General features: G+C 33.2%; 5 protein-coding genes across 6 annotated transcripts; 4 read left to right on the plus strand and 1 right to left on the minus strand.

The window, feature by feature from the left end:
- Positions 1–2,000: 2,000 nt before the first annotated feature.
- On the plus strand, positions 2,001–5,496 carry LOC106754383. Of its 2 annotated transcripts, none has more exons than XM_022777934.1 (6): positions 2,001–2,411; positions 2,501–2,621; positions 2,766–2,960; positions 3,475–3,586; positions 4,447–4,669; positions 4,750–5,496. In XM_022777934.1, the coding sequence occupies exons 2-6, from the start codon at positions 2,595–2,597 to the stop codon at positions 4,784–4,786; spliced, it is 594 nt and encodes a 197-aa protein (XP_022633655.1). In that variant the 5' UTR covers positions 2,001–2,411; positions 2,501–2,594; the 3' UTR covers positions 4,787–5,496. The 2 variants fall into 2 exon arrangements, with proteins under 2 accessions (XP_022633655.1, XP_014491881.1); XM_014636395.2 differs by having other exon boundaries at positions 2,005–2,411; positions 4,761–5,496.
- Positions 5,497–6,639: 1,143 nt separating this feature from the next.
- Positions 6,640–8,634, minus strand: LOC106754378 (probable pyruvate, phosphate dikinase regulatory protein, chloroplastic). The gene is made up of 4 exons (XM_022777933.1): positions 8,519–8,634; positions 7,885–8,324; positions 7,044–7,677; positions 6,640–6,914 (listed from the first exon to the last, which is right to left on the minus strand). Exons 2-4 carry the CDS (start codon positions 8,284–8,286, stop codon positions 6,811–6,813), a joined length of 1,140 nt encoding a protein of 379 aa, XP_022633654.1. The 5' UTR covers positions 8,287–8,324; positions 8,519–8,634; the 3' UTR covers positions 6,640–6,810.
- Positions 8,635–11,426: 2,792 nt separating this feature from the next.
- LOC106754379 (dnaJ protein ERDJ7) lies at positions 11,427–14,831 on the plus strand. The gene is made up of 10 exons (XM_014636389.2): positions 11,427–11,654; positions 11,740–11,802; positions 11,893–11,959; positions 12,133–12,192; positions 12,317–12,367; positions 12,488–12,568; positions 13,188–13,300; positions 13,767–13,884; positions 14,054–14,180; positions 14,338–14,831. The coding sequence occupies exons 1-10, from the start codon at positions 11,521–11,523 to the stop codon at positions 14,439–14,441; spliced, it is 918 nt and encodes a 305-aa protein (XP_014491875.1). The 5' UTR covers positions 11,427–11,520; the 3' UTR covers positions 14,442–14,831.
- Positions 14,832–16,588: 1,757 nt separating this feature from the next.
- Positions 16,589–17,572, plus strand: LOC106754368. The gene has a single exon (XM_014636378.1). The coding sequence runs from the start codon at positions 16,589–16,591 to the stop codon at positions 17,570–17,572; it is 984 nt and encodes a 327-aa protein (XP_014491864.1).
- A 1,485-nt stretch (positions 17,573–19,057) lies between these two features.
- LOC106754369 lies at positions 19,058–20,238 on the plus strand. The gene has a single exon (XM_014636380.2). The coding sequence runs from the start codon at positions 19,058–19,060 to the stop codon at positions 20,036–20,038; it is 981 nt and encodes a 326-aa protein (XP_014491866.1). The 3' UTR covers positions 20,039–20,238.
- The last annotated feature ends 5,369 nt before the right edge of the window (positions 20,239–25,607 follow it).

Here is a 25,607-nt window from a genome sequence, read left to right on the forward strand (position 1 = left end):
TTTTTTTTTTTTTTTTTAATCTTGAGCCAAATTTTGATCCTACCTTTTAAATAAATTGAATATATTGTTAAATAAAAAATTAAAATCGTATAAAAATGGATTGGTGGTTGTCAATATGTAAAAATTTTAAATTATTTGGAAAATATATTTTAATTTTCTTTATATATAGTTTTTTTTTTCAAAGAGACTGCTCTTGGTGATCCAAAGAATAACTTAAAACTTGCATTTGAGTGGAATTGATTCTGATTTAGGTGAGTGTGTGTTGCCAATCTTGATATATTACGGGTATCTTGTCTAGTCCAGTAATTATAAATTAAAATTTTATGCAATAATTACTTTATGCAATATTTATTTTGTTATAAACTAAAATTTAGATAACATAGAATTATAAAGGTAAAAGTTAAAGTTTAAGATACAAAGTTTTAATAATTTTCATATAGGATAAATATGAAATATTTAATTATTATACATTAATCATTTTTGTCCCATTATAATTTTCATATAAATAAGGGAAAAGGCTATATTTTTATGACATCACTTTTCTCAAATAGTTATAAAATATATGGATAAGTTTTTTAACATTACTATATTTACATAATTTAATTTAAATTTAAATTTAAGTAAAAAAGGAGCGTAAATGTTTCAAACTAAAAATATAAAATAAACGAGTATCTAGATATTATTATACAAAAATATAAGAGTTCAGTTGTGTAATATTTTGAAAAAATTAAGAAAATATATTTCTCCTTTATGCATTTTGATTTTAACTTAATAATTGACCGACTGAAGAGACGAAATTTTACATTTAATGTGTTTAATTACTATATATCGTGTGCTTTTGATAGTTTTTCTTTTTTATTAATTTGATGATAAATTAGTTTTATTCGTAATGTTGTGATTACTATTAGATGAGTTTTTCACATTACAGTAAACACTATGATTTTTAGAGTTTTTTTAATATTTTTTTAAATCACTATACCATCGTATTGTTTTTATTGACAAATTAAGTTATTTTGTTATTTAACTAAACAGTTCTTATTTTTTTTTAATTTGTAAACTTCAAAAAGTGAATTAGTTGAATTAAAATTTTCAATTAAAACATATTAATCCTTGTTTGTAACGTTATGAAAAATATTTGGCCTAACTAACTCGGAATTTGGATCCTAACTGAAATTTTAGTTCAACAAATTGAGTTAACTGACTGACAGCTGAACTATTGGTCCGTCAAGTCAAAACTCAAGATGACTTGTGATAAATATCTTTATAATTTTTAAAATAGTGAAATCTTTTTAAGGGAAATTGGTACTTGCTGATTAAAACATAAAACAGTTTAAATTGATTAAAATAAGTAATTAATTTAAAAGAATTTGGATTTTAAGATAATAATTATTAATACACGTATTATTCTTGAAGAGAGAAGAGACAAAATTAAGTTTCCTCAAAGAAGTTACTAAGTAGATAAAGGTAAGTTTGTTTTCCAAATTTATAATAACGATAAAAATAAATACAGCAACAATGATTAAAAGAGAATATAGGATTAAGTGCAAAATGGATTGGTATACTTAAAATGGTTTATTGAAACTAATTTCCTTAATCATACGAAAACGTTTATTTAGGACATTATTTTTTTAAACAAAATTATTCCAGAAATGGCAAAAAAATTAATAATCATTATCCTTTCCTGTTCAGCAATATTAAGATTCAAATCAACTCGTTATAATTTATGAGAAAATAAGTTAAAAACTATTTTATATAGTAAAATGTAAAACTAAGCTCCATTTCTTTTGTAATTTACGAATAAAATTAATTTCATTATATTTTATTTATTTATTGATGGATATTTGAAACATTTTTTCACACAGTAAAATTTTTTAATTATTATAGTTTTTAAAAAAAATTGTCCTCTGCAAAGATGTACTTATCTGTTACACGTCAGAGATTCAAAGTAAAGTACATAGGATATAATATAACAGAGCAGAAAAGCAAAGATGGTGGTATAAAGATTAAAGAAAGGAGTCCATTTTGCAATGAAACCCCTTCTTACTTCTCTGTTTATGTATGTCTGCATATCTTTTCTTTCACAGAACAAACCCCACAATCGGCATGATCATCATCATGATGGCGATGTCCTTCTCTCTCTTTTCCCCTTACACTCTTCCCATCCATTCTTTCGTCTTTTCCTCTTTCTTTCTTCCACAAAAAATCACCCGCTTCTAATCAGACAAAAAACAACACTTCTTATAAGTCCATCCATTTCCACAAAAATTTTCACCATAACAAACCAAAACCTTCCTAACTGCCCTTCTACATCTGTCCTTTGCACCCTTTACTCCTTTTCATTGCCATAATCACTTTTCCTATAATCCTGCAACCTAAAGAGGAACAAAGAAGAAATTTCTGTATGTTCACGGGTATGTTCTGTTTATTCTTATTTTTATTTTTCTTTTATATATAATCTTAACCGTTTTGACTTATGGGCTTCGTTTTCATTTGCAATCAGGTGCTGTATAGTTATAGCCTGAGCTGTGCCCCATTTCATAGGCAACTTTTTCTCCTTCGTTATCCCCTTTTCTTCTTCTTTCTGTTAAAAAGTGATGGAAAGGGAAGAAATTCCTGAGTTGGTAAGGATTTCTTTTACGGTTTTTCTTTCTTTAAGACTGTTCCATTGAAAATTTGGGTCTTCGGGTTCTTCGATTTTCGGTCATCACACTCCTTTATAATTCTTAATCCTTGTAGCTTTGTTGACATGGGTTTTGCTTTTGTAGAGTTTGGGTGATTCTTCTTCTCGCGAGGCTTTGGAATCCGAACAGAAGAACATGGGTACCCAGAGAATCTCTGTTTCAGATCACATAAACGCGTTTCAGTATTCAGCTGACGAAGCTGATAGCTTTGTGATCGACATGGATTCCTTCTCTTCCGCCATCAACAAAGATAGCATCAATACTAATTCAAGAATCACAGTAAGATCCTTTTTTGTTCTGTTTTAAATTGTATTTTACCACTTATAATTACTTTATATTAATTATTTGGCACATATTGCAACCAAAACAGGATAGGTGGTGTTTTGTTCTTCTTGCAATTAGTACAATGTACACTAATAATTGGGGCATTAATGAAAGTGAGAAGGAGAACACACGTTATCAACTGTTGTTAAACCTTTTCGGCCATTGAAATCGAATGTCTTTCTCAAGCTCTATTATTATTATTATTATTATTATTATTATTATTATTATTATTATTATTATTATTATTATTATTAATTCTCCACCCCTCAATTCCTCACCTTAACTATAAAATTAAGTTAAAGAAGCGTTGAAAATTTGATGAAGCTATTTAATACTATCATTAAAGTTTCCCCTTTATGTATCCCTTACTTAACTCACCACCCGGAGTTGACTTGTTCAGTTACTCAATATTGGCTATTATACTCAATATTTTTTTCACGTCATTGATTGATTGATTTCAACGGTACAGTTGCAGCGGAACCTTTCCAGGAAAGGATCTCAGCGTGGGGGCGACAGGAAGGTGAATGGCAATGTTACACTTCATGATAGGGATACTGTTCCAACTACATGCTCACCAAAAGGTACCATACACCATTGTCTTTGCGAAAAATTGTGAACTCGTTAATTGTATTATTCTAATCTAAGCTATAGTATAGTATGTTTTGTTTTATTTAGAATTAGATCTTCATTTGAGTCTCTTCATGTGCATTGTAATTTGCAGATAAGTATATAAAAAGTATGTACCACATAAAGAACATATGAGAGGATCCACATATCTTTTTGTATTTTTCTTACTATCCTGGACCGAATGATTCGCCAACTCGAGATTTGTCTTCCTGTATGTCGTGTTGAAGATAATTTTAATAAAACTACAAACAGTCGCTTTTGTTTCAATTTTTTACAATTATGGAACTTGGGTTCATCGATATGCATATTTATTTGTGGACACGGGTGGCAAAATTAGAGGTATCATTAAGTATTTCAGCACCAACCTGTACCTGTGATGCCAAAATGTTTGTCCCCTAATTCTTAGGTCTTATTGCTGTATAACTGTCTGTTTTGAATATACTATAGTTGTGAATAATCTCAGATCCAATGTAATTTAGCTTTCGGAATATAATGACATCAACATGATTAAAAGTCACACTGGGATTGCGTCCATAAAAAATTATGATGGCGGTGAAATTAGTTTGGCCTAGTCCCTGGTAGTTGGAGATTAGTTCGGGTGAAAAACAGGAAACCTACTATTAGAACATGTCAATTAATTAAAGCTCAATGAAATAGAATTCTGGGTCAACCATGTGTATTTCTACAGACATTACAGATCACGAGATAGATATTAATATTAATATCTTGTTGGTAACCCATTCTTGGGGGCCACAGGTATTGTCATTATCAGAAATTCAGACAATATTGTGATGTGGGTTTTATGGAACTGCAGCTGCTCTAGCAGGATCCTGCAGGGCTGAAAAGTCAGCGACGGTAGCAGTAGGGTCCACGCAACATTCCACAAACACACAGGTTCATCATCAGATTACTATTACTGCCAGTAACATGTGCTCCACCAACACCGAAAGCAAAAGTGTAACTAGAAGAAATAGTTTTAAACGACCTTCTTCTTGGCTCCTTGATCCTAGAAGAGTTCTTATTTTCTTCGCCACCTTGTAAGATTCAGCTCTAATTAGCTTCGGTACTTGGCTTCTGTTCTTTCCTTCACCCTATGTTATGTGTCTTAATTTCTCAGCTCTGAAACAGGTCAAGCATGGGAACAATGTTGCTAATATACTTCACTCTTACTATCAGCAAGCAAAGTGCAGATGAATAAGGGGGCTGAAAGCAGTTAGTTATGCCACTGATATAAATGGAACAAATGAAATGATGGGTCGTGTAAAATCTAGATCCTAGGATTGGAGCAAAACTCAGGAACAAGAATTTTGAAGACAAATTTGTAAAACTTTCAATAGGCAACTAAAATTTCCACCACCTTGACGTCAGAATCAGTTACCTGTTGGGGGCTACGAAAGGCAAACTCAATGTCATACTGCACTGTGATAAAGGGGGAAGGAATATATTTTATTTTTTTTTGGTGAATGGAATACAGCAACAGATAAAGATCACATGTACGAGAGTGCTCTATATTTTATTTGGAGTGTCATCAAAGGGCAGAGCGGTGTTGGGGATCAGAAAGTCCCTTTTTGCTCTTTCTACTCCGTCCTTATTTTTATTCCCTGTATCTTTTGTTTAGATCATGTAATGGCAAGTGAAGCTTTTTTTAATGTGTGTAACTTCAATGTTAACTGTGGGAAAAGGTAGGGGAAAGTAAACCAAAAACCATAAGAGCTACTTACCTACAAGCTACAAAAGTAGGCACAAACGACATGCGTGCTAAAAGACGAATTTTTTGTCTGGATGAAACTGTAATCCACGAGTGCCTTTTCTAGGGCCAAAGAATGTCTATATATTTAAGGAAGATTAAGATTAATTTAGTAAATTTTTGTCTGTTGAGTACAGTGGTTTACATAAAATGTAGCATGTCAAAGATATTAGTCACTTGGATCCTTTTCCTTAACAACCGTATTATAAGATAAATGTTTCCGTTGGCACAAGATATAAACAGCCACGCGAGTTTTCGATTGCGGACTTGAGGACCACCCTCAATTACTGTAAGTGTTAAAAATTTGTCCTCAACCATATTAAGAGATCAGATGGGCATGAGCTAACAGTTATTCTAAGGTTGCAGCAAAACTGTTAATCCACAATCCCAGTTAGGTGAACAAACATTAGCAACCCAACCAACAAAATTTGTGAGTTCTTGAATTTCACAATGGGAAAGAAAAACAAACAAACCCCTTACTATCCACCTGCTCATGCTTTTGTCCCGTAGGCAAGTTTGGTACACCAGCAAGTTTACGTAAATAAGGTAAATGACATTAGTTGCTTGGAATGTAAGATTTTAATATGTTTAGTATGTCATGTATTTTTTCTATAAGTGTTGGCAACCAAACTAGCATAAAATATTAAACTCCACCAGATGTTTTAGCAAGAAAATCGATGGCTTACATACCAATTAATATTCCCAGCATATAGCGGTAAGTGTAACTAAGATCCAACAAGATAATAAAGCCAATACTCATGGAGGAGGGATACTTCACTATTTTTGGCGGAAACAGAACTTCCTTTCCCTTGAAAGAAAAGAGCATTCTACTTACTCATTATGCTCCATGAGAAGTTTCACAAAAAGAGAAGTCGCCAGCACTCACTAAAATTTTTGATAGCAGTTTGCAATTCATCAGTAGGTTCACCAGACATGTTCAACTCTTTCTCAGAATCGAATTACTTGTGATACAAGCTGTTGATGGTAGCATTTCACCATATACCTGTAATGATATCTAAGACGAATCTGCTGGTTGCCTGCTAGTTAGCAAAAGAATACCCCCAAAAGTAAGTGGCATATAAAATATAGATTTAATTCCAATTATAAAAATTTAATTTTTATTACTGTAGTTAAACACATCGTATACATATATTATTTTAATCTCTTTTAGTCATTTTATATATAATTTTAAATGTCTTTTAGTTCATACCATCTAAATTTATAGAGAAAAGAAATTAAAATCGTATGTATTGTATAAGGACTAAAATGAACAATTAATAATGTAGGGACTAAGAAATGTTTATTCAATTATAGCGATTAATCGATTAAATAACCTAAAATTTATGAGTATTCAGTAAATTCTACAATATAGCACTATACAAATTTGGTACTTTACAGTCTGTAGTTCAACGTGGGAAAAACATATCATCTCTAATAGCGTTTTGAGATCTTTGACATAGTGCACTTGTTCTTCCTGTCATGGTACAGCCTCAACAGAACAGCGGCAGTCTCTTCTATGGCTTTTCCAGTGACATCTGTGAATAGATAGCAAAATAAGACGTCACAAGCATTTGTCTGAAAAGCTAACATTTTCCAACCCCTATATGAATTAATGTAACATCACAGATGCAGAAATTAAAACTTGAGAAGAATAAATTTGTTACCAATGACTGGCCAAAGAGGGTTCTGAGCAAAGAGCCTTCCAGCGAATTCAAGTTCCTCCCTAACATAACTCATCTCTGAATAAATACTCCTACCATCTGAGCTTAATCCCATGGTTTTAGTCCTTGCACTTCTAATATTCTGCAAGATAAGAGGGTTTATAGTCAAGCCAAAAACCTTCTGTTGATCCACCTCAAACAGAGTCCTTGGCATTGCCACACCCAAAACAATGGGCACATTGGCTACCCTGTACCCCTTCTGAGCCAGATAGATGGACAAGGGAGTCTTGCCGGTGCGAGAAACGCCGGTGAGAAGAATGTCAGCCTTGGCCAGATTCTGGGGAGATGCCCCATCATCTTGCTTGATGGTGAACTCAACAGCTTCAATCCTACGAAAGTAATCATCAGACAGGGGAAGGCCAGAAGCCCCACGAGGAAGGCCAGAGGGAGAAACACCCAAATGAGAAGCAATGGCCTCTGTGATGGGTCCCAAGACATCAGTGGAAGGCACACCCCATAACTTACATGCCTTCTTTGCAGCCATAGCCAATTGTGAATCAGCCAAAGTATACACAAGCAAAGCACCTTCCTTAGCTGCTTGCTTTGTGATCTCCAACAACTTCTCCGTGTCATCAATCTTAACCACAACATCAACAACAAAATTTATATTCTAAAAACAACTACACAGAAACTATAAAGCTTGTACAACATCAGTCACAATAATAAATATTGACATGATTCTTCACTATGTGTATAAAATGTAAATGCAAAAATTAAAGTCATACCATGAGATGATTAAAATTAGTAAAGCAAATATTTTTATTAGATGTTTGCATTTACTTACCCCAGAAAACAAATGGGTACTGACGGGGCAGCCACGGTCGACCAAACAGTAATCGAACTGACCCAAAGCGGCGTTAACGCAATGTTCAGCTGTCCAGCCGGTTCCGTCGGAGACCATGTAGATGGACTTGACGGTCATGACATCTGCGCCGTCCAAATTAGCGGCATCGTCTGGGTCCACCGGAAGAGGAAATTGACTTAGAGGAGTGTTGGGTTCCGGTGGTTGGGTTCGGAGAGTGGAACGGTCAAATTTCTTCCCAGACCGTACGGCTCGGGCTCTGGACCATCGGTTCAGCTGAGGGCTCCCCTTGGGTCTCCCTGAAACGGCCTTCGACCCGGTTTGGTCGTTTTGCGTGCACGCTACGATTTGAGGAACAGAGGGACATAACCGTGAAATTGGCATGGCTTACAAAGTGCTTCCGTTTTCTTCTTTCTCCTTGGCTGGGGAAAGATCAGGATAACGAAAACATTGTCAAATACCAACAATTGATTTTTTTTAGAGAAAGACGTGTGATTAGTATTATTATTATTATCGGGCTATACTTATTTTCGTAACCTACTATTTTACTTTGATAGTTTTATTTTTTCTTTTCATTTATGTAACTGAGATCAACAATCTTATTGCAATTCTCTACTTCTTAACATCAATTCTCTCTATCTTTGAAATTCGGAGCTTTGTGCAGTTTGTTTCGCTTCGCATTCTTGCTTGATGAAGAGTCCTGTGAGATTCCTGAGCACCGCCACAAAATTTTCTTACTATTAATTTATGGTCACCCATAAAACCTTCTTAAGATGTAGTTGGGCCAACTTTGTGGGCTGCTATTGTAAAGTGCAAGAGTTAATTTTAATAAAGGGGGTTCATCCCTACACCTCCCCATTTCTACCCTCTACCTCCCCAACTTTCTTCAATTTTTTTTATTATAAAAGTAACCTTTTTACTTTTTTTTTTTTACTTTTAACCTTATTAAATTAGAAACCCTAGATTTATACTTCAGCATCTCACCTCGGGAGCTACTCCCTAACCCTTCTCTCCAATTTTTTTATATTCCAAAAGTAACTTATAGTAATTTTATTTTTTACTTTTACCATGTTTAATTTAAAACCCTAATCTTCTATTCTCTCTCTCCCTTTTACTGTGCTCTTATCCCACACCTCCACACTCCATAGAATCTCATTTGTTCTTATTCTTACTCTCTTCATCTTCCTCTCCCTTTCATACATACCCTCGTAGACACAAAGAGGACAATATTATAAGATATAAAAATGGTTAGTAATTATAATATTTAATTTGGTGAAATCAGTTAATGCAGATTGAGCCATTGGGGTAAGCACAGTAACAATAGTATCAGTATAATTAATAGTAACAGTTTTTAGGTTACCAAAAAGTTGGAGAATTTACATGGGATTTATTTTTGTAAATTTTTTTATATAGAGTAAAACTTGTTTCAAAACCCAAAATAAAAGAATAATGGTTAAAGTGGAAATAAACGGATGCTCATATATGTGATATCAATGCAACGGATGCTCCATTTCCATGGGTGGGGGTGTATGTTTATATATTGGTGAAGTAAAATATTTTAACCAGCAACCGTTAAGGATAAAAAGGTTATTTGTGTAATAAAAGAAAATTGAAGAAAGTTGGGGAGGTGGAGGATGGAAATGGGGAGGTGCAGGGATCAACTCCCTTTAATAAATTAATCAAAGTGCAAGAGTTTTCAGAAAAGAATTGACTTAAGGTGTAGTTGGGCCAACTTTGTGGGCTGCTATTGTAAAGCCCAAGAAAAGTAACTCTCGAACCAAACTAGTCTCTCTTGTTTTCCTAAATTCAATGCATACAAATTCTGTGCACATTATGATCAACCCAATGATTTTAAGATTATCAGTGATAAGATTAATACTTTGTTTAGTTGAGTTACTAGCCTAAAAAATAATATAGTTTTCATAGTTTCAAATACTTTTATTATCTGAATTACCTTATTTAAGTTTGTGTTTTACAATGGAGATCTTCAAGATGAGCTAGAATTATAAGGGTTTAACGTTTGACCCCTCTTATTAGATAGAAATTTATGTTTGATTCCTATGATGCAAACAGGGGTTAGACATAAATTTGAATAACTCAACACATTTTTCAATTCTCACATCCATTAATTATTAGACATAATTACTCCATTTTATGCAAGTAATATTTCCGATTCTAATACAAATTCAACAAGTAGAATAAAAACAATACAAATAGAAAAAAAAAATATTAACATAATATAAGAACAAAAATATTGGTGTACACAAAAAATATGATATTTAAGAAATGAAATTTGCCAAGAAATCTTACAAGAATAACTGTAAAAAGGAAGAAAAGAGGGAGTGAAACAAAAAGAAGAAGAAAGCGAAGAGTGAAATAAAAAGAAGAAAAAAATAGAAAACAAAATTGATTATAGGACACTAATAGTTTTGCTTAATTTTAATTTTATTGGAAAATGTTTTAACTCATTAAATACAACTTTTAATATTAATAAAAATTAACAAATGCTGATAATAATTTAATCAATTTTATTCTCGAACATAAAGTTGTAATTGACTTAATAGAGATATACTAATACTAAAAAAAATTTAGACTTTTTTTTAAACGTAATTATATAATTAATTTAATAGAAATATATTAGTACTAAAATAAATCTTTGATTTTTTTTTCTTAAACATAATTTTATAATTAATTTAACAGGAGAAATATTGGTACTAAAAAAACTTGTTTTAGACCTTTTCTTTTATACTTAAAGTAATTGCTTTACTTTCTTCATTCTTGAGCTGATCGTTTGTGAAGATGAAATCCTTAGTGACTCTCGTGTTGGAGAAGAAAAAAAGAAAATAAAATTTTGACACCATTTTGACACTGCACACGTGTCAAAATGTGGTTGGACGATTTCAAATTAAAAAACAAACTTTGGTTTTTCTCTTCCAAATATACTCCTGCCTCAACTTTTTTAATTTGAAATCGTCCAATCACATCTTGACACGTGTGCAGTGTCAAAATAGTGTCAAAAAATAATATTAAAATATCATTGTCCAAGAAAAAAAGAAGCCTCCGTGTAAAAAGAGAAAACTTTAGCATTTTTTATTTGAAAAAAATGAAGTTGATTGGACGAACCTCTTTGGACTAAGTTATTTATTTTTTAAAATGATTTTATTACAAAAATAAAATAAACAACACATGTCTAACATATCTAATGCTGAATTGAAAATTTGTTTAACATGATGAATAAAGTTTAACATTATAGAAAAATAGAAAACAAAATCAATGTTTTTAAAATATATTGGTGAAACAATATCAAAAGTTTCGAGTAAATACAATTTCCAATTTTACTTTATTTAAGGGAATAGTAGAAATATCTTTTTGAACAATGAAAACATTTCATTGTGCAAATACAATAATTAAAAAATAAAGAATTAACTTAAATATAATAAAAAAGTAAAAGATAACCATAATAATTAAAAAAAAAAAAAAAAAACTCGAATTCGCGGAGCATGGAAGACCCGAATTTAGATGGGAACTGTGGCAAGAGAGCATTCGATTGGGGAGTTTGGGTCAACAGAGAGAAAGTGGGGAACAGAAGTAAAATAAAGCCTCCACGTTTTCCGCGTCATGGATCCGCTGCCGGCAGCGCTCCGGTGGCGCACGACCGCCATCCCATTCCTCTTGGCGGTCCTCCTTTTATCCTTCGTCTCCCCTTCGCGCGCAATCTACTGCGACGAAGATGATTGCTACGATCTGCTTGGGTCAGCTAACATTCCTTTTCTTCCTTCAATTGTCCTTAACCTAAGCTTTATTTCCCGCTGTAACGCTCCCTCTTCTCATTCGCAGGATTTCTCAGAGTGCCAATGCTTCCGAAATCAAGAAAGCTTACTACAAACTCTCCTTGAAGCAGTACGTGTTTCTCCTCCTTAGCACTCCCTCTCTTACTCTTTTTTTTTTAATATAATAACTACTTTCTTATTGGTTTCTTGTTTGATTCAGTCATCCAGATAAGAACCCTGATCCCGAATCGCGAAAGCTGTTTGTTAAAATCGCCAATGCTTACGAGGTGCTTTGGTTTTCTTGCTTTTTCTTTTTTTTTTTTAATGATTTGGATGTAGGAGTGTATATCTGTTAAAATTGAACCTTGTGCAATGCCGAGTATATTGAAAACTGACCACACTGGTCTATATTTGGTTAGGTGTTGGTTCTGATGCTAATGATAGTTATATAACTTTACAGATTTTGAAGGACGAGGCCACGCGCGAACAATATGATTATGCAATTGCACATCCAGAGGAGGTGTTTAGATTTTTTATAGAAAGTTTGGTTTACTTTTAAATTTTGGGTCAATATCCCTGATTTTTCATCTCTGTTCTTTTAGTGTTTGTTGAAGTAGAGCTGTGTTTTCATCTATTGATTTCAGGTGTTTTATAATACTGCACGCTACTATCGGGCATACTATGGTCACAAGACGGTGTGATTTGTTGGTTTACAATTTGAATCCGTGATGAATTTTGGATAAATTTGATTAGAAATTACTGATTTTTGCAAGTGAGTCTCATTTTTAGTACTTACGTACTTTTTTACCTGTCAGGATCCTCGAGCTGTGTTGGTTGGCCTTCTTATTATTCTTTCAGGTTTTCAATATCTAAATCAATCAACAAGGTATAATCAGGTATTGTGATATTTTTAATATCCTATGATGTATCATTAAACTCCCCTGATGTGAAAATGTACCATATGATTGTGTAATGTCAAAACTCAGGAATAGTAGAACTTTCTTATGTAAAATGTACTATTATACAATTCTCTAATTTGCTTTCTAAAGTTTGAAGAGCTGTGTTCGTAGTGTTAAAGATTGTAATTTGGTAGCCCACTAGGGTCATATGGTGTTAGTGCCTTGGGTAGTTTGAACCTCATTCCTACCATTGTACACACAAAAAACAGATTGTACTTACCTGACTTATGCCCAGTTAAGGGTTTTGGAAAATCTATTGGCAAGGAAAGTAAGTAGGTCAAGAAGTCAAGAGTTGCCGGTCCCAAGTTTTAGGGTGAAAATTTTCTGTTCCATACATGACTAATGAATCCAATCATCACTGCCACTAGAATGTTTTACCATGATTTACAGTCTTAGATGAATGCATAAGATTTGAAATAGGTCAGGGCTGTGCCAATTTCTTTTGGTGGATATATATGAAATTGCTTTTGTGCAAATTGCTTAGTTTGTTATTTGTACAAAGTTCTTTTGAAAGATTAAGATATTTACGTTCATTGCACTACTTTTCTGTGTTTAGGCTGTAGCCATGGTCAAGAAGACACCTGCATATAAAAATAAACTAAGGGCATTGGAACTTGAACGCAGTGGAGGGATTACAAACAAGAAGAAGAGTCAGAAGAATACCGTCAAGTAGGCCATCATTCTCATTTTTTATGAGTCTGTACTTGTTTCAGGTTTTGCAAAATTATTCCCAGGAATATGAACTTGGGAATATAATATTTCTGTGTTAAGTTTTAAAAAATTTCCCATATGTAGTTGATTCCTATGAATGAATTGTCTTCATAGTTTGCTTAGATTTCATTCCCATGTGATTGTGGACTTCGGCATATACTCCAACTAATAACTTTCTTTCCCACTTTATATATATATATATATATATATATATATATATATATATATATATATATATATATATATATATATATATATATATATATATATATTTGATTGTTGAAAACATTGGTTCTCCACCTTGAAAACTCTTATTTCCTCTTTTAAATCAGTTTGTCTGTCATCTGTAAGATTGTGCTTTGTTGACTGCGACTTCTTTACTTCCGGCACATAATGACACAATGTGGGGAATATATGCATGCAGGAAAGTGGAGCAAGACCTTAGCAATGAACTCGACCTGCAGATAAGTGGAGCTGAAAGGGCCTCTGTGTGGAAACTTCTTGGTGTCCGCTTTGTTCTATTACCTTATACCTTAGGCAAGGTTAGAGTTCAATCTTTATCTAGAAAATGCAGTTACTACTGTGAATCTTTCATTTCTATATTTTAATTCAAGGTAGCATATATGAATTTCTGTAACACGAATAGTGGTGAATCTTGAAAGTTAATATTTTAGCATGTGAATTTTACTGATGAATTCTGTTTCCATTCAGCTGCTACTTTGGTCTGCCTGCTGGTTTTGGAGATACAGAGTGAAGAAACACTCTTATTCTTGGGAGGATGCTTCTTATCTGACACAAAGATCCCTTGGTATTCCTCTCGATAGATGGAGACATATTGGTAAATTATATTATCTTCGACGAACCTTCTCTTAGACACCATGGACATAGTGGAATTATGTGTAGTTTTTTTGGTTACTTGTTTTGGATTCTACTAGCGTGGCCTAACCTATTACTATGCATATTAATGGTTCTTATTTGGTGCCTGTTATTAATAGATGAAGCAACAAAGGAAGATCTTGTGCTCAAACGCTTATGGGAGAAATCGAATATGGAGAGCTATGTAGCAGAGATGCGGAAAGAATCAAAACGCAGAAGATAGCTGCATTGGTGGCCTCGTCTGCACTGCATTTAAAGTTCTAAATTTGGTTTTACTTATGAAGTTGAACTGAACCGCGAAGTGACAATCAAAGTTAAAATTGGAAAGCTGCTAATTGATTTGCGGGAGGAGGGGGTGATAGAAGCAGAATTATTCATTTCAACCACGAAATCGTGGAGTCATAAACATAGTTTATTGAGTTTAAACATGTCTCTGACAGCCTGTAAACAGTGAACACTAAAGAATACCGCATTAATTTTATTTTTTTTGTTTCAAAGTCAGGTATTTAAGCCTCACGCTTCCTAGAATCGGATGTTCGGTAGTGGTTTTCTGCTACAATTTTAATGAGATTATATGAATTCTCGGCATGTTACAGTAGAGTTTTGACTTGAATGTATGTGTCTGAAATATTTATCCTTCCACTCTTCCTGTAGTATTATATCGCGGTTAGCGTTGCTTTCTTCGGCTTAAGATTCCTAGTATTGCTTACTGGGTCTGATGAGCCAGTTGGTGAGGTGGTGAATGATTTGCTAGAGCATCGCTTAACTAGAGTGTTAAATCTAATACATTAATCTTCTAAAAAAAAATTCATTTGAACATGTCACATATCATAATAATTAAATTAGTTTTTAAAATTGCAAAATATTAAAATACAAATAAGAATTATGAATGTACCAGTGTTTTAGGATTTTATTATTAAAGTAAAATCAGAAACAGAGTTTTAAAAATGATATAACGTAATGAAATTTAGGTTGCTTTCATTGGATATTCATGTTATCTAAGAGATAAAACAAATTAAAACTTTTATAATATTCAATTGTTATAAAAAATTTATATTAGAAACCTATTGGTATGCCATGGTGTAAATCTTAAAATTAATAATAAGAGCTTACATAAGATTACCTAAATTATAACTATGCAATATAATATTTTAATATTTTTAGTTAAAAAAATTAAAGTAAAAAAGTATGAATTTTTATGAAATTTCATTATCAAAAGAAAAGATATAAAAAATATAATATAAAATAAAATAAGAAAACGAGACTAAGTTGCTGGATTTAAAATGTTGCGAGGGGTGACACATTGATGACATTACATTATCTTAACAGAAGATAACAACTTGGATCAGTCCATGAGTACAATTAATATTGTTAATTCGCTAGCTTGGTTTGATGCCTAATTAATCAAATTGGTGGACTAAAAGTGGATTAGTACGTTAGTTAGTTTTTTTTTTTAATTAAAATAAAAAACAATTTAAAAGTTATTTTTTCGTTTTATTTTATCTAAAGGGTATAAATATGATACATATATATATATATATATATATATATATATATATATATATATATATATATATATATATTAAATTTCAATTATTACAAATACCAAGTTTAGAGTAATTTTCTATTTATTACATTCCGACATTTTTGTATGTATGTATATTGTTTTATTTTATTTTATTTTTCCTGTATTGAATTCATTGTTTCTCATAATACTTGAATGAATTCGTTTCTTTTAGTCTTAACTCTTTACTTATAAACTTTTTTTATAATAATATTGTGTATTTTTTGTTATACTAATATCATTTTAAATATCTATATACACTTTTTTTTCTTTTTTATTTGAGATGACAAGAAAATTCAATATTGTATAATTAAGTTCCAAATCAAATTATCAAATAACAATTGAATAAAACAAAAATAATTATATAAAATACTACATAATTACACATAAATAAAGTTGTATTGAAATCAAAACATCTACTAATTTTATAAGCACTAATGAGTAGATCATATTAAAAGTTTCCAGCAATATTATCATTTAGACACAAAATCAAATATAATTTTTGAACCTTATATCAACTAATTTCATTATTTTAAACAAATAGTATTATATGCCACTTCTAATTTAAAAATATTAAATTACCAACTCTAAATAATTACATCCCGTGTGTACGATATAGGAGTTGAATTTTGTAGATACACTCACACCTCATGAATGCTAAGTGTTTCGTCTGACAACACCAACCGAAAAAATAGAAGGAAAATACAGAACAACCTTTGATAGGGTGCATACAATACTCTTCTCTCTCTTGAACTCTACAATTTCACATTTCATTTTCGTGGTTTGTTATTGAATTTGGTTGTGGCATGGATGTGACTTTTGTGTTGGAGGATGAGACAGAATTCTGTATTAGAGTGGAGTTGTCTGACAAGATCCAAGAAATCAAAGAAAAGATAAAGATATCGACGAACATTCCCGTTGACCGACAAACGCTACTCTTCAATGGTCAGGTTTTTCAAAACGAAGCCTTGGTCATCGACACTCACATCTCTCAACTCTCTCGCGTTCCACAATTGGTTCAGCCCAATGAAAACGAGTATGATCTGCCACAGTGGATTAGGAACGTGTCCAAATTAGATATACAGGAGATGCAAGAGATGCTCTCGTCGATTCCAGAAGCACAGAATATGTCGTTTACCGTGGACGCAACGGTGGTGCTCACAGAAAATCCAGACGAGATAGAAGAATTTGTCTCGTCGATGATGGACACTCCGCCGGAGGAGCCGGTGCCGCAGTCTCCGCTGCCCAATACAGTGACGTTCATGGTGAAAAGCTTGGATGTTAAACGGAAGCCTCTCCCCGTGGAAATGTATCTGAAGGACACCGTTCTGCAGTTGAAGGAGGTGTTTATCAGAATGAAGAAACCTCGAAGGCTAAAGGTGAAGAATATGGTAGTGGTGAATAAAGTAGGTGATGAATTGCATGACCATATGTCAATGCTAGAATGTGGGATGCTTAATATGTCACATGTTTACGTGTGTAGTCGATCAGAAGGAGGAGCTTTGATTGCTGTTGATCTCAGACATGGGAAGATGTTGAAGGTGATGGTGGTTCCCAAGGGCAGAATTCAGAAGATACCCATTGAGGTTAATTCTCTTAACTGTTTGGGAGATTTGAGGTTTGAGTTGGAGAAGTTTCACAAACATGTTCTTCCCGAAAGTTTTGGTTACTTTTTTACCATCAAGAACGGCCTTCTGCCGAGTGAAACATATTCGTTTGACAGGTTAGGGATCAAAGAGGGTGACACCGTTGTAATAAACCCTAAACAACTTTCCAGCGTTTTCCCATGATGAAGAAGCCACGTATGCATGCATGCATGCATGAGAATCAGTTCGTATTGAATACAAAAAATTGAGTGAAAAATTAGTTACTTAGGTCAGGTGCCTGTTAGTTAGTTAAACCTGCTACTGGGATGTTAGTTTGTTAGTCGTTATCATAATAAACTTGTACTAAAATGAGGTATCACTGAGCTTTGTATATCATTCAAATAAAATTTGTAAGCTCCTGAGATATTCTTTCATATTTTAGTGTATTTTTTTATAATTCATACAATATATATATATATATATATATATATATATATATATATATATATATATATATATATATATATATAAAAGACAGTTTGAGTGTCTATAAGAAATGAAGATAGTCTAAATTACAACATAATTTTTTTTATAAACGCATGTATTATGAATGAAAAAAACTCTATTTTTGTTATTATATATTTAATGTCTATTTTTGTTACTATATATTTAATATTTATTTTTGTTATTATATATTTAAACTTATTTTCTTTACATACCAAGACATATATTAAGTTTTGATATAATTGATGCATTTCATTTTGATATAACGGGGATTCGTTAAGAAATTTAATAATAATAAGATTTAAATCAAAAGATTAACGAAATCTTTAATATAAAAGTTTAGAATGATGATGATAAGTCTATGGGTATTTTTTTTATATATTTCTTAACTTCTGATTTTTCCTGTGACTTACATTTAAATCTCAATATACTATTATTAATAAAAGCGAAAATAACTGACGTTAAATAATCAATATTGAAAAAGCTAATAGATGTTTAGAGAAAAGATTTATAATAAAGCATGATGTTATTCGTTAAATAAATTATTTATAATGATAAAAGAATATTATAAAAATATTTAGAATGTTCAAATTTTATTAATTTAAAACTTTTACTATATATAAGTACAATCATTACTTTATTTATAATTTTGAAAATAATTTCATGTCCATACATAAAATATAATTTTATCATGAGATGAAAATGTAAGTAAATTTCGAATTATATTTAGTATTATAAAATAATTCTTGCAAGAGTTTTAATTTGAATTGCCATGAATATGCGTTAAAATTACTATTAATTTGAACAACAGCATTTACTCGTAAGTTCACATTGGGTAAATTTTTAATTTCAATTTTGCTTCTTTAATAACTTGTAAGATATATTATAAACTTTAAATTTTATTCATTTGTAATGTCAAATAAATTAGTTGAAAGTTGTTACATAATTAATGACAGTATAGGTTCAAAGTTGATATTACTAAAAAATAGATTTATAGTCAATTTAATAACAGCACGTATGAACTCAATTTGAAATGAAATGAATATATTTTCAAAATAAAAAATTTCAATTGGATGGGTAATTTTCGTTATTTTCCAGTTTTCAAACAGTTTGAAATATATTGGGTATTTGATCTGAAAATTTTATAAGTCGGAAAGAACGTACCAGACTCTGACAAAAGGTACGATGGATGTAACTTTTGTGCTGGAGGATGGGAGAACATTCTGTATTGAAGTCGGTTTATTTGACTCATTTCTTGAAATCAAACAAAAAGTGCAGAAGTATAGGGCCATTCTCACTTCTTCCCAAACGCTCATTTTCGACGGTGAAATTCTTGAAGACGACGACGTCATCTTCCACACTGATATCTCTGAGCAGTCTCGTCTAAAACTCCACGTTAAACCTGTGACGTTGCCGGTGCAGTTTCCACCTCGGTCAAATAAAAACGACTATGTAGAGATCGTGCCATCGGAGACTACATTACCGCTTTTGCGTTTCGAAGACGATTCAGCGAATGCGTTGCCGCCGTGGAAACCTGAGTTCAAACCGGCTCCGCCACCGCTTCTGCCAATGCCGCCCGCTATAGTCAGGTTAATAGTGCAAATAGTTGAATACAGAGTGAGGCCTTTCGTCTTAGAGATGGATCTGGACGATACCATACTGCAGCTGAAGGAGAAGATTTACAGTTTGAAGAAGAGTAGAAAGCTATACCTAACCAAGATGTGGGTGCGAATGAAATCGGGTGAGGAATTGCTTGACCAATTGTCGCTGCGAGATTGCGGGTTGCTAAATAATTCAGTTGTTTACGTGCATAAAAAACCAGCAAAACCAGAAGCAGAAGCACCACCGAAATTTACTATTCCTGTTGTGAGCGCTGATTGTGCCGGTGGTGTGGCAGCAAAGATGGTGAAGATTATGGTGGTTCCCAAGGACGGAACTCAGAAGGTAGTGATCGAGGTGAATTTGTTTAACAGAGTGGAAGATTTGAGGTACGAGTTGGAGAAATCTCACACGCATGTTCTTCCTGCAAACGTTGGTTATTTTTTCACTAACAAGAAGAATGGCCATGTAATGTCTGAAGCGCATGCGTTTAACTGGTACGGGATTGAAGACGGGGACGTCATAGAAGTCACCCCTGAATATGTTTCTGATAGATCCAATTCCTGAGTATAAAGAAAGCCACACGTTCAAGCATGAATTTCAGTTCGCATCAAATAAAAAATTATCTGTCTGTTACTTAGATATGCGGTGCTTTTGTTAAACAAGAAACAGGCGGGGAGATTAGTTACTTAGTTATCCTAACACAACTGCAAACATATTTCAAGATTCTTTCTTTTATTATACATCATTTTTGTAACTAATTATCCCCTTTTTTTTAAATGAGCGTAATCAGCAAACGTAAATTTTATAATATAAATTTGTCTCTATTATTAGTTAGGAAGACGTCTCTTTAACAATTTTTTTTTATAACTTTTTGACAATCCATATGTGGTAGTGTATGATTGATCTGTTTTAAATATTTTTTTAAATAAATTCAAACAGACCAATAAAATAATGACATATATTTTATTATCAAAAAATTATTTTGAAAAAATTGTCAAAATATCATTATCCTATTAATTATAGTGAAATTTTCATATTATATATATTTATACATAATTTCACAGGAAACAATACGATAGATTCAACAAATATTATATCATCTTAAAAATTGAATTTTTAATATAAAGTAATAAGAAAATGAGATAAGTCTACATCTATATAATTAAGGAATATAAAATTTAAATAAAAATATACAAGAAATAAAAAATTTATTTTTTATATTAAATATTTTTCAAAATTTATTTTATAAATTTTTGTTTAAATATATTTACATATAAATCAAATAATTTAGAAACTCGTATAAACTTTTTCGAGGTTTTTTTATGAGAATAGACAAATTTTACTTCAATATTACGAGAATAGTTAAATTTTTTAAAAAAAAATACAAAAATACCCAAGTCGCCATCTACACACTATTTTATATATGAAGAAATTGTGTATTGTTGAATAGTTGAATTCGTGCACTGACAACTTTAATATAATGGAAAATTTGTAAGATTTTAAAAATAAGTGATATAACAAGAGTTCTATTTTCCAAAATCTGTTTCTGATTGACAGAATCCTAAAAACGACCTCTTCTTTCTTTTCTTTCTTTAAGTAAATGGTGAAGAAGCCGTACATGGAAACTTGAGTTAGGAGTTCATATTCAATAAACTAAAAGCCAGTCACTACCTATGGTGTCCCTTAGTTAGTTAAACCGTTAAAAATTAGCAAGAAAGTTAGTTAGTTCTTTTAAGGCAAATGCATGCCTAGTGAAAAAAATGATCATATATATTTGAAATAAATGGCATTGAAGAGTTGGCAAAGCATCTTCAAGAACTTCGCTTCTTCAGGAAGCCCACAAATGAGTCCAAAGTGTTGAACGTGAAAGTACTTGAAGTTATCGAGGGGAAAAGGGCAGAACAACGAAAATCCACTCACCACAGAGATGAAAATCAATGCTAATATTCAGGTTGAGGAAGATATGACGATCACCGTTGCAATTCATGCCCTCGATACTATCCGCGAAGTCAAAGAAAAGATCCAAACAACTTTTGGAATTCCTATTTCCAGACAATTCATTATCTTGGATAATGGAGAATTTCTCGAAGATCATCTCAACGTTCTAAACACTAGAATATCCAACCCCAGCTCCCGGTTTCTTTTTTCTGCTCAAACCAATGCCCAAAACCTTGTGTCGCCGCCGCTGCCTCTATGGAATCGAAGGCAGTTTTCGAGGCGGCAACCGACTTTATTCCGTCCGCTTGAGGTTATAATGCAGCCAATGCTTCCAACGACTCCGCTGGTTCCGATGCTGCCGGGACATCAGGTTCTTTCAAGACCAGCGAGTACTCCGGTGGCTCAGGGGCCGGCGATTACTCCGATTTTGCATTCGCCGGAGTTCGCTCCCGTGGTTCACTTGCCGGCGATGGTTCAAGCGCCCGAGAGAAGTCAGGCGGTTGAAGTGCCGGCGAGTACTAGGGTGGCTCCGGCTCCGGCGACGGAGAGAACTCCTGTGTGTCCGATGCCGCCGTGGAAGCCAGTGGTGGTGAGGATGCGGCCAGGGAGTCCCGTGTTTCCGATGCAGCATATACAGTCAGCACCAAATACAGAGAAAGAGGCATCGTCGGTGAAGGTTATGGTGAATTTAGGTAAGGCTATCCCTATAGAAACGGAATGGGACGGCGCCACCGTTCTGATGCTGAAGCAGAAGATACTTGAATATATGAAAATGTGTGCGCGTGATGCAGGCGATGACATGGAAGACCTGACAGTAGAAGGGATGGTGTTGCAATCGCATTTTACGGATGCGATATTCCGTGACGATATGCTTCTCAAGCATTGTTTCCGTTCAGATTATCCTGAGGTCGACCTATTGCATGAAACCGTCTGTTCCAGTGGCTACTGAGAATAACCACATCCACATCTGTTACTTCGTTGATTCAGTTCTTCTGTAATAGTACAACTTTCCAAATAAACACAACAAAATGAATAATCCTTCATCTTGGGCAATCTTTCGTTATTTCATGCACATTGTTATTCTTAGTTTTTATTCAATAATTTTATTTTAACTAAATACCTTAGTTTAACTTTTTATTATTATAAAATCAGTCTCTTTTCATTGTTTAAAAAAGAAGTTAACTCAATACATAATTTTCCATATATAAAACGCAATTAACACTGCTTACACTACTATAAAAGGGATCTTAATAACAATTATTTAAAAAAAACATCATATTTTTCAATGACTTTTGTTTATAAAATAGTACTTGAATAAAACTATAGACAATAAATGAACTAACAATATTTATTAATTATATTTGATATTTGATGCTTATTTTAAGGGAGATGATATTTTAACATTCATTAAATTCTTGTATAACCCAATCCATGTACATCTGTGTCATTGGTACAAAACTTATATAACTCAACAAAAAAAAGAAAAAAATTCTTTTAACAATTGTTTAACAACACAATTTTTTTTTTATTTATTTTATATATTTTTTTAAAATTAAATTCAAATAGATCAATAAAATAATAAAATGTATTTTATTATTAAAAATTATTAAAAAAATTGACAAAATATTATCATCTATATAAATTCACCACGTGAGAATATCAAATATGCAACCTTTATTAACTAAATACAATAAATTGGAAAATTAAAAGAATAGTATTAATCAGTTCTTGTTATATATCTATTAATTAATATTATATTGTAATAAAGTTATACATTTTTTTTAATATAATAAAAATACACATTCATACTTAAAGTAGGTGTTTTCACTTTGTGTCTTATATGTCTGATAAATACATTTAAAAGTCAAATATGATTTAAAGTTTAAAAATAATTATTCTTATTTTTGAAAGCGACTTGTTGAGCTTTCATTCCAGAAACTATATAAGGAAGCATGCATGGCTGCTCCCTCTCACATTCACACTAAAGCGATGGAGATGGTGGATGTGAATGTTGAGATCCAAGGAGGGGAATCGTTCTCCATTCGACTTCATCCCTTCCAAACAATACGTGATATCAAGGAAATAGTGCAAAACCTTCAAGGCATTCCCGTTCGCCACCAAATCATTATCTACAATCAACAACTTCTCTACGACGATCTAAACGTTCAGGGATGCTTCATCCAAAACGGCTCGCGCATCATCGTCCAAATTCACGCCGATGGCCCATGTCCTGCTGTATCGTCGGAGCACGACTCTGATTTTTCCACCGACCGCGACGTTAACTTGCCTTCATCGCCATCGTCGGAGAGCCACTCAGACTTCCCTCCATCACAGCCTCAGGTGCGTGACTTAAACTTCCCGCCATCGCCGGAACATCTGCATGACCTAATCATACCGGTATCGCCGCCGCCGGTGCCCGACTTAAATTTGCCACCATTGCGAACGCCAGTGAGCGACTTGAATTTTCCTCCTTCGCCGTCACTTTCGCCATCGCGATTAAACCCCTCACACCTGACGCCGGTGCCTTCGCCGTCTCCTTCATCGTTACCTTCGTCATCAAACCACACAGACCTCCCGCCGGTACCATCGCAGTCACCTTCGCCGCCACCCTCAACTTCAAGCCACTCATACTTGCCGCCGGTGTCCTTGCCGACGTGCAGCTCTGACCCGAAGCAGCAGCCAATACGGGATCGGCCAATTCCACCTTTTTTGAATAGGAAATATAATCTGTCGGATATTGCGCCTTGGATTCCGTCATTGCAGCTGACTGAGACGTCAAATGAAGACGATCCATTCGAAGTTGGAGATTTTTCATCTTCACCACTGTTGATGCCGATGCCAGACACGCCGCCAATGGTAAGGGAGATGACAGAGTCGGTGCTGCCACGGCTGTCTTTACCATCAACTTTCGTACCAAATCCTGTTCCACCCGTGCCGCAGACAGTGACGGTTAACGTGAAAGTGCCTCTGGTGAGAAATCGTGTCCGTATAGATTCGGACCCAAAGGACACGGTTCTGGAGCTGAAACAGAAGATTGTTGCGCTGGATGACATGCGGGGCGTACCCGTGGATAGGATCGTGCTGCAGTTGAACTCAATGAGTCTGGAATTAATGGACCATGTGCCTCTCCATGATTTTGCAGTTGCAGAAAATTCTCAGATCGATGTGATCTTAAAACCGCCTCTGCATCATAGGTGGTAGTAGCAGAGATCACTCACCCTCACTTTCCCCTTCGCCTAGTTCTTCCACATCTAGTCGACCTTAAATACCTCCTTGTACATACAACTTTCTAAATACAACCACTATTCATCCAAATGTATAATCATCACCTTCAATAAATCATTGCCATTTTTTTCTTTTCTATCATACCTGTCCTCTTTTATTCAAATTTCAGTACAAGTAATGGAACATGCCTATTTACACTAAAAACATTACTTCATAATCTACTTTCAACGGAAATATATTCTTTAAAAAAATAAATCTTTTCTACTTATAAAAAGAAATATTTAAGATTCAAATTTTAAATATCTGTAAAATAGTTTAAATAATAAAATTCTCATATTATAATTTTATCCATTTACTTTGAAAAATAAAATAAAGTAAAATGTATTTAGTATATTTTTGTCATTTACATTATTATTATAACTCCTGTATCATCCCATAATATGTGTATAATTCATACCAAATGGAATGCAACATATTATAATAATGGAAAGCAGTTAGGAGTAGAAGATAACTGTATAGGTATAAATTACAGTCATCCAAAATAGAGAGGAAATTAAAACGACAAGTAACTCAAGTACAAAGGTCCAAGGTTTTGCAAAATATGATAAGCTAAAAAGAAATAAACAACATGATTGCCTAANCACTAGGTGCTGGATCTTCCTCAGCCTCCCACGCCTGCTCCAAGGGTACCGCATCACCTACTGCTCACATCCAAAGGATTGGATGATCATCGCAAGGGAGGAANCAAACACACACAACATACAAGTGCAAGGGTGAGCTAGTTTTCAAACAAACATACAATTCATTGCAAGAAACGTTCATACACACTTAAACATATAAGTCATCATAAACATAAACATTGATTTCACAAAACTTACTAAAGCAAACATCATGTCATGTTAAGACTCCTAGACACGTCCGGACATAGAATGTATATAGAGCTGGGGCGGGTTGTGCACTTGTGATGGCC

Source organism: Vigna radiata, unplaced genomic scaffold (assembly GCF_000741045.1).
Source record: "Vigna radiata var. radiata cultivar VC1973A unplaced genomic scaffold, Vradiata_ver6 scaffold_450, whole genome shotgun sequence".
Lineage (NCBI taxonomy): Eukaryota > Viridiplantae > Streptophyta > Magnoliopsida > Fabales > Fabaceae > Vigna > Vigna radiata.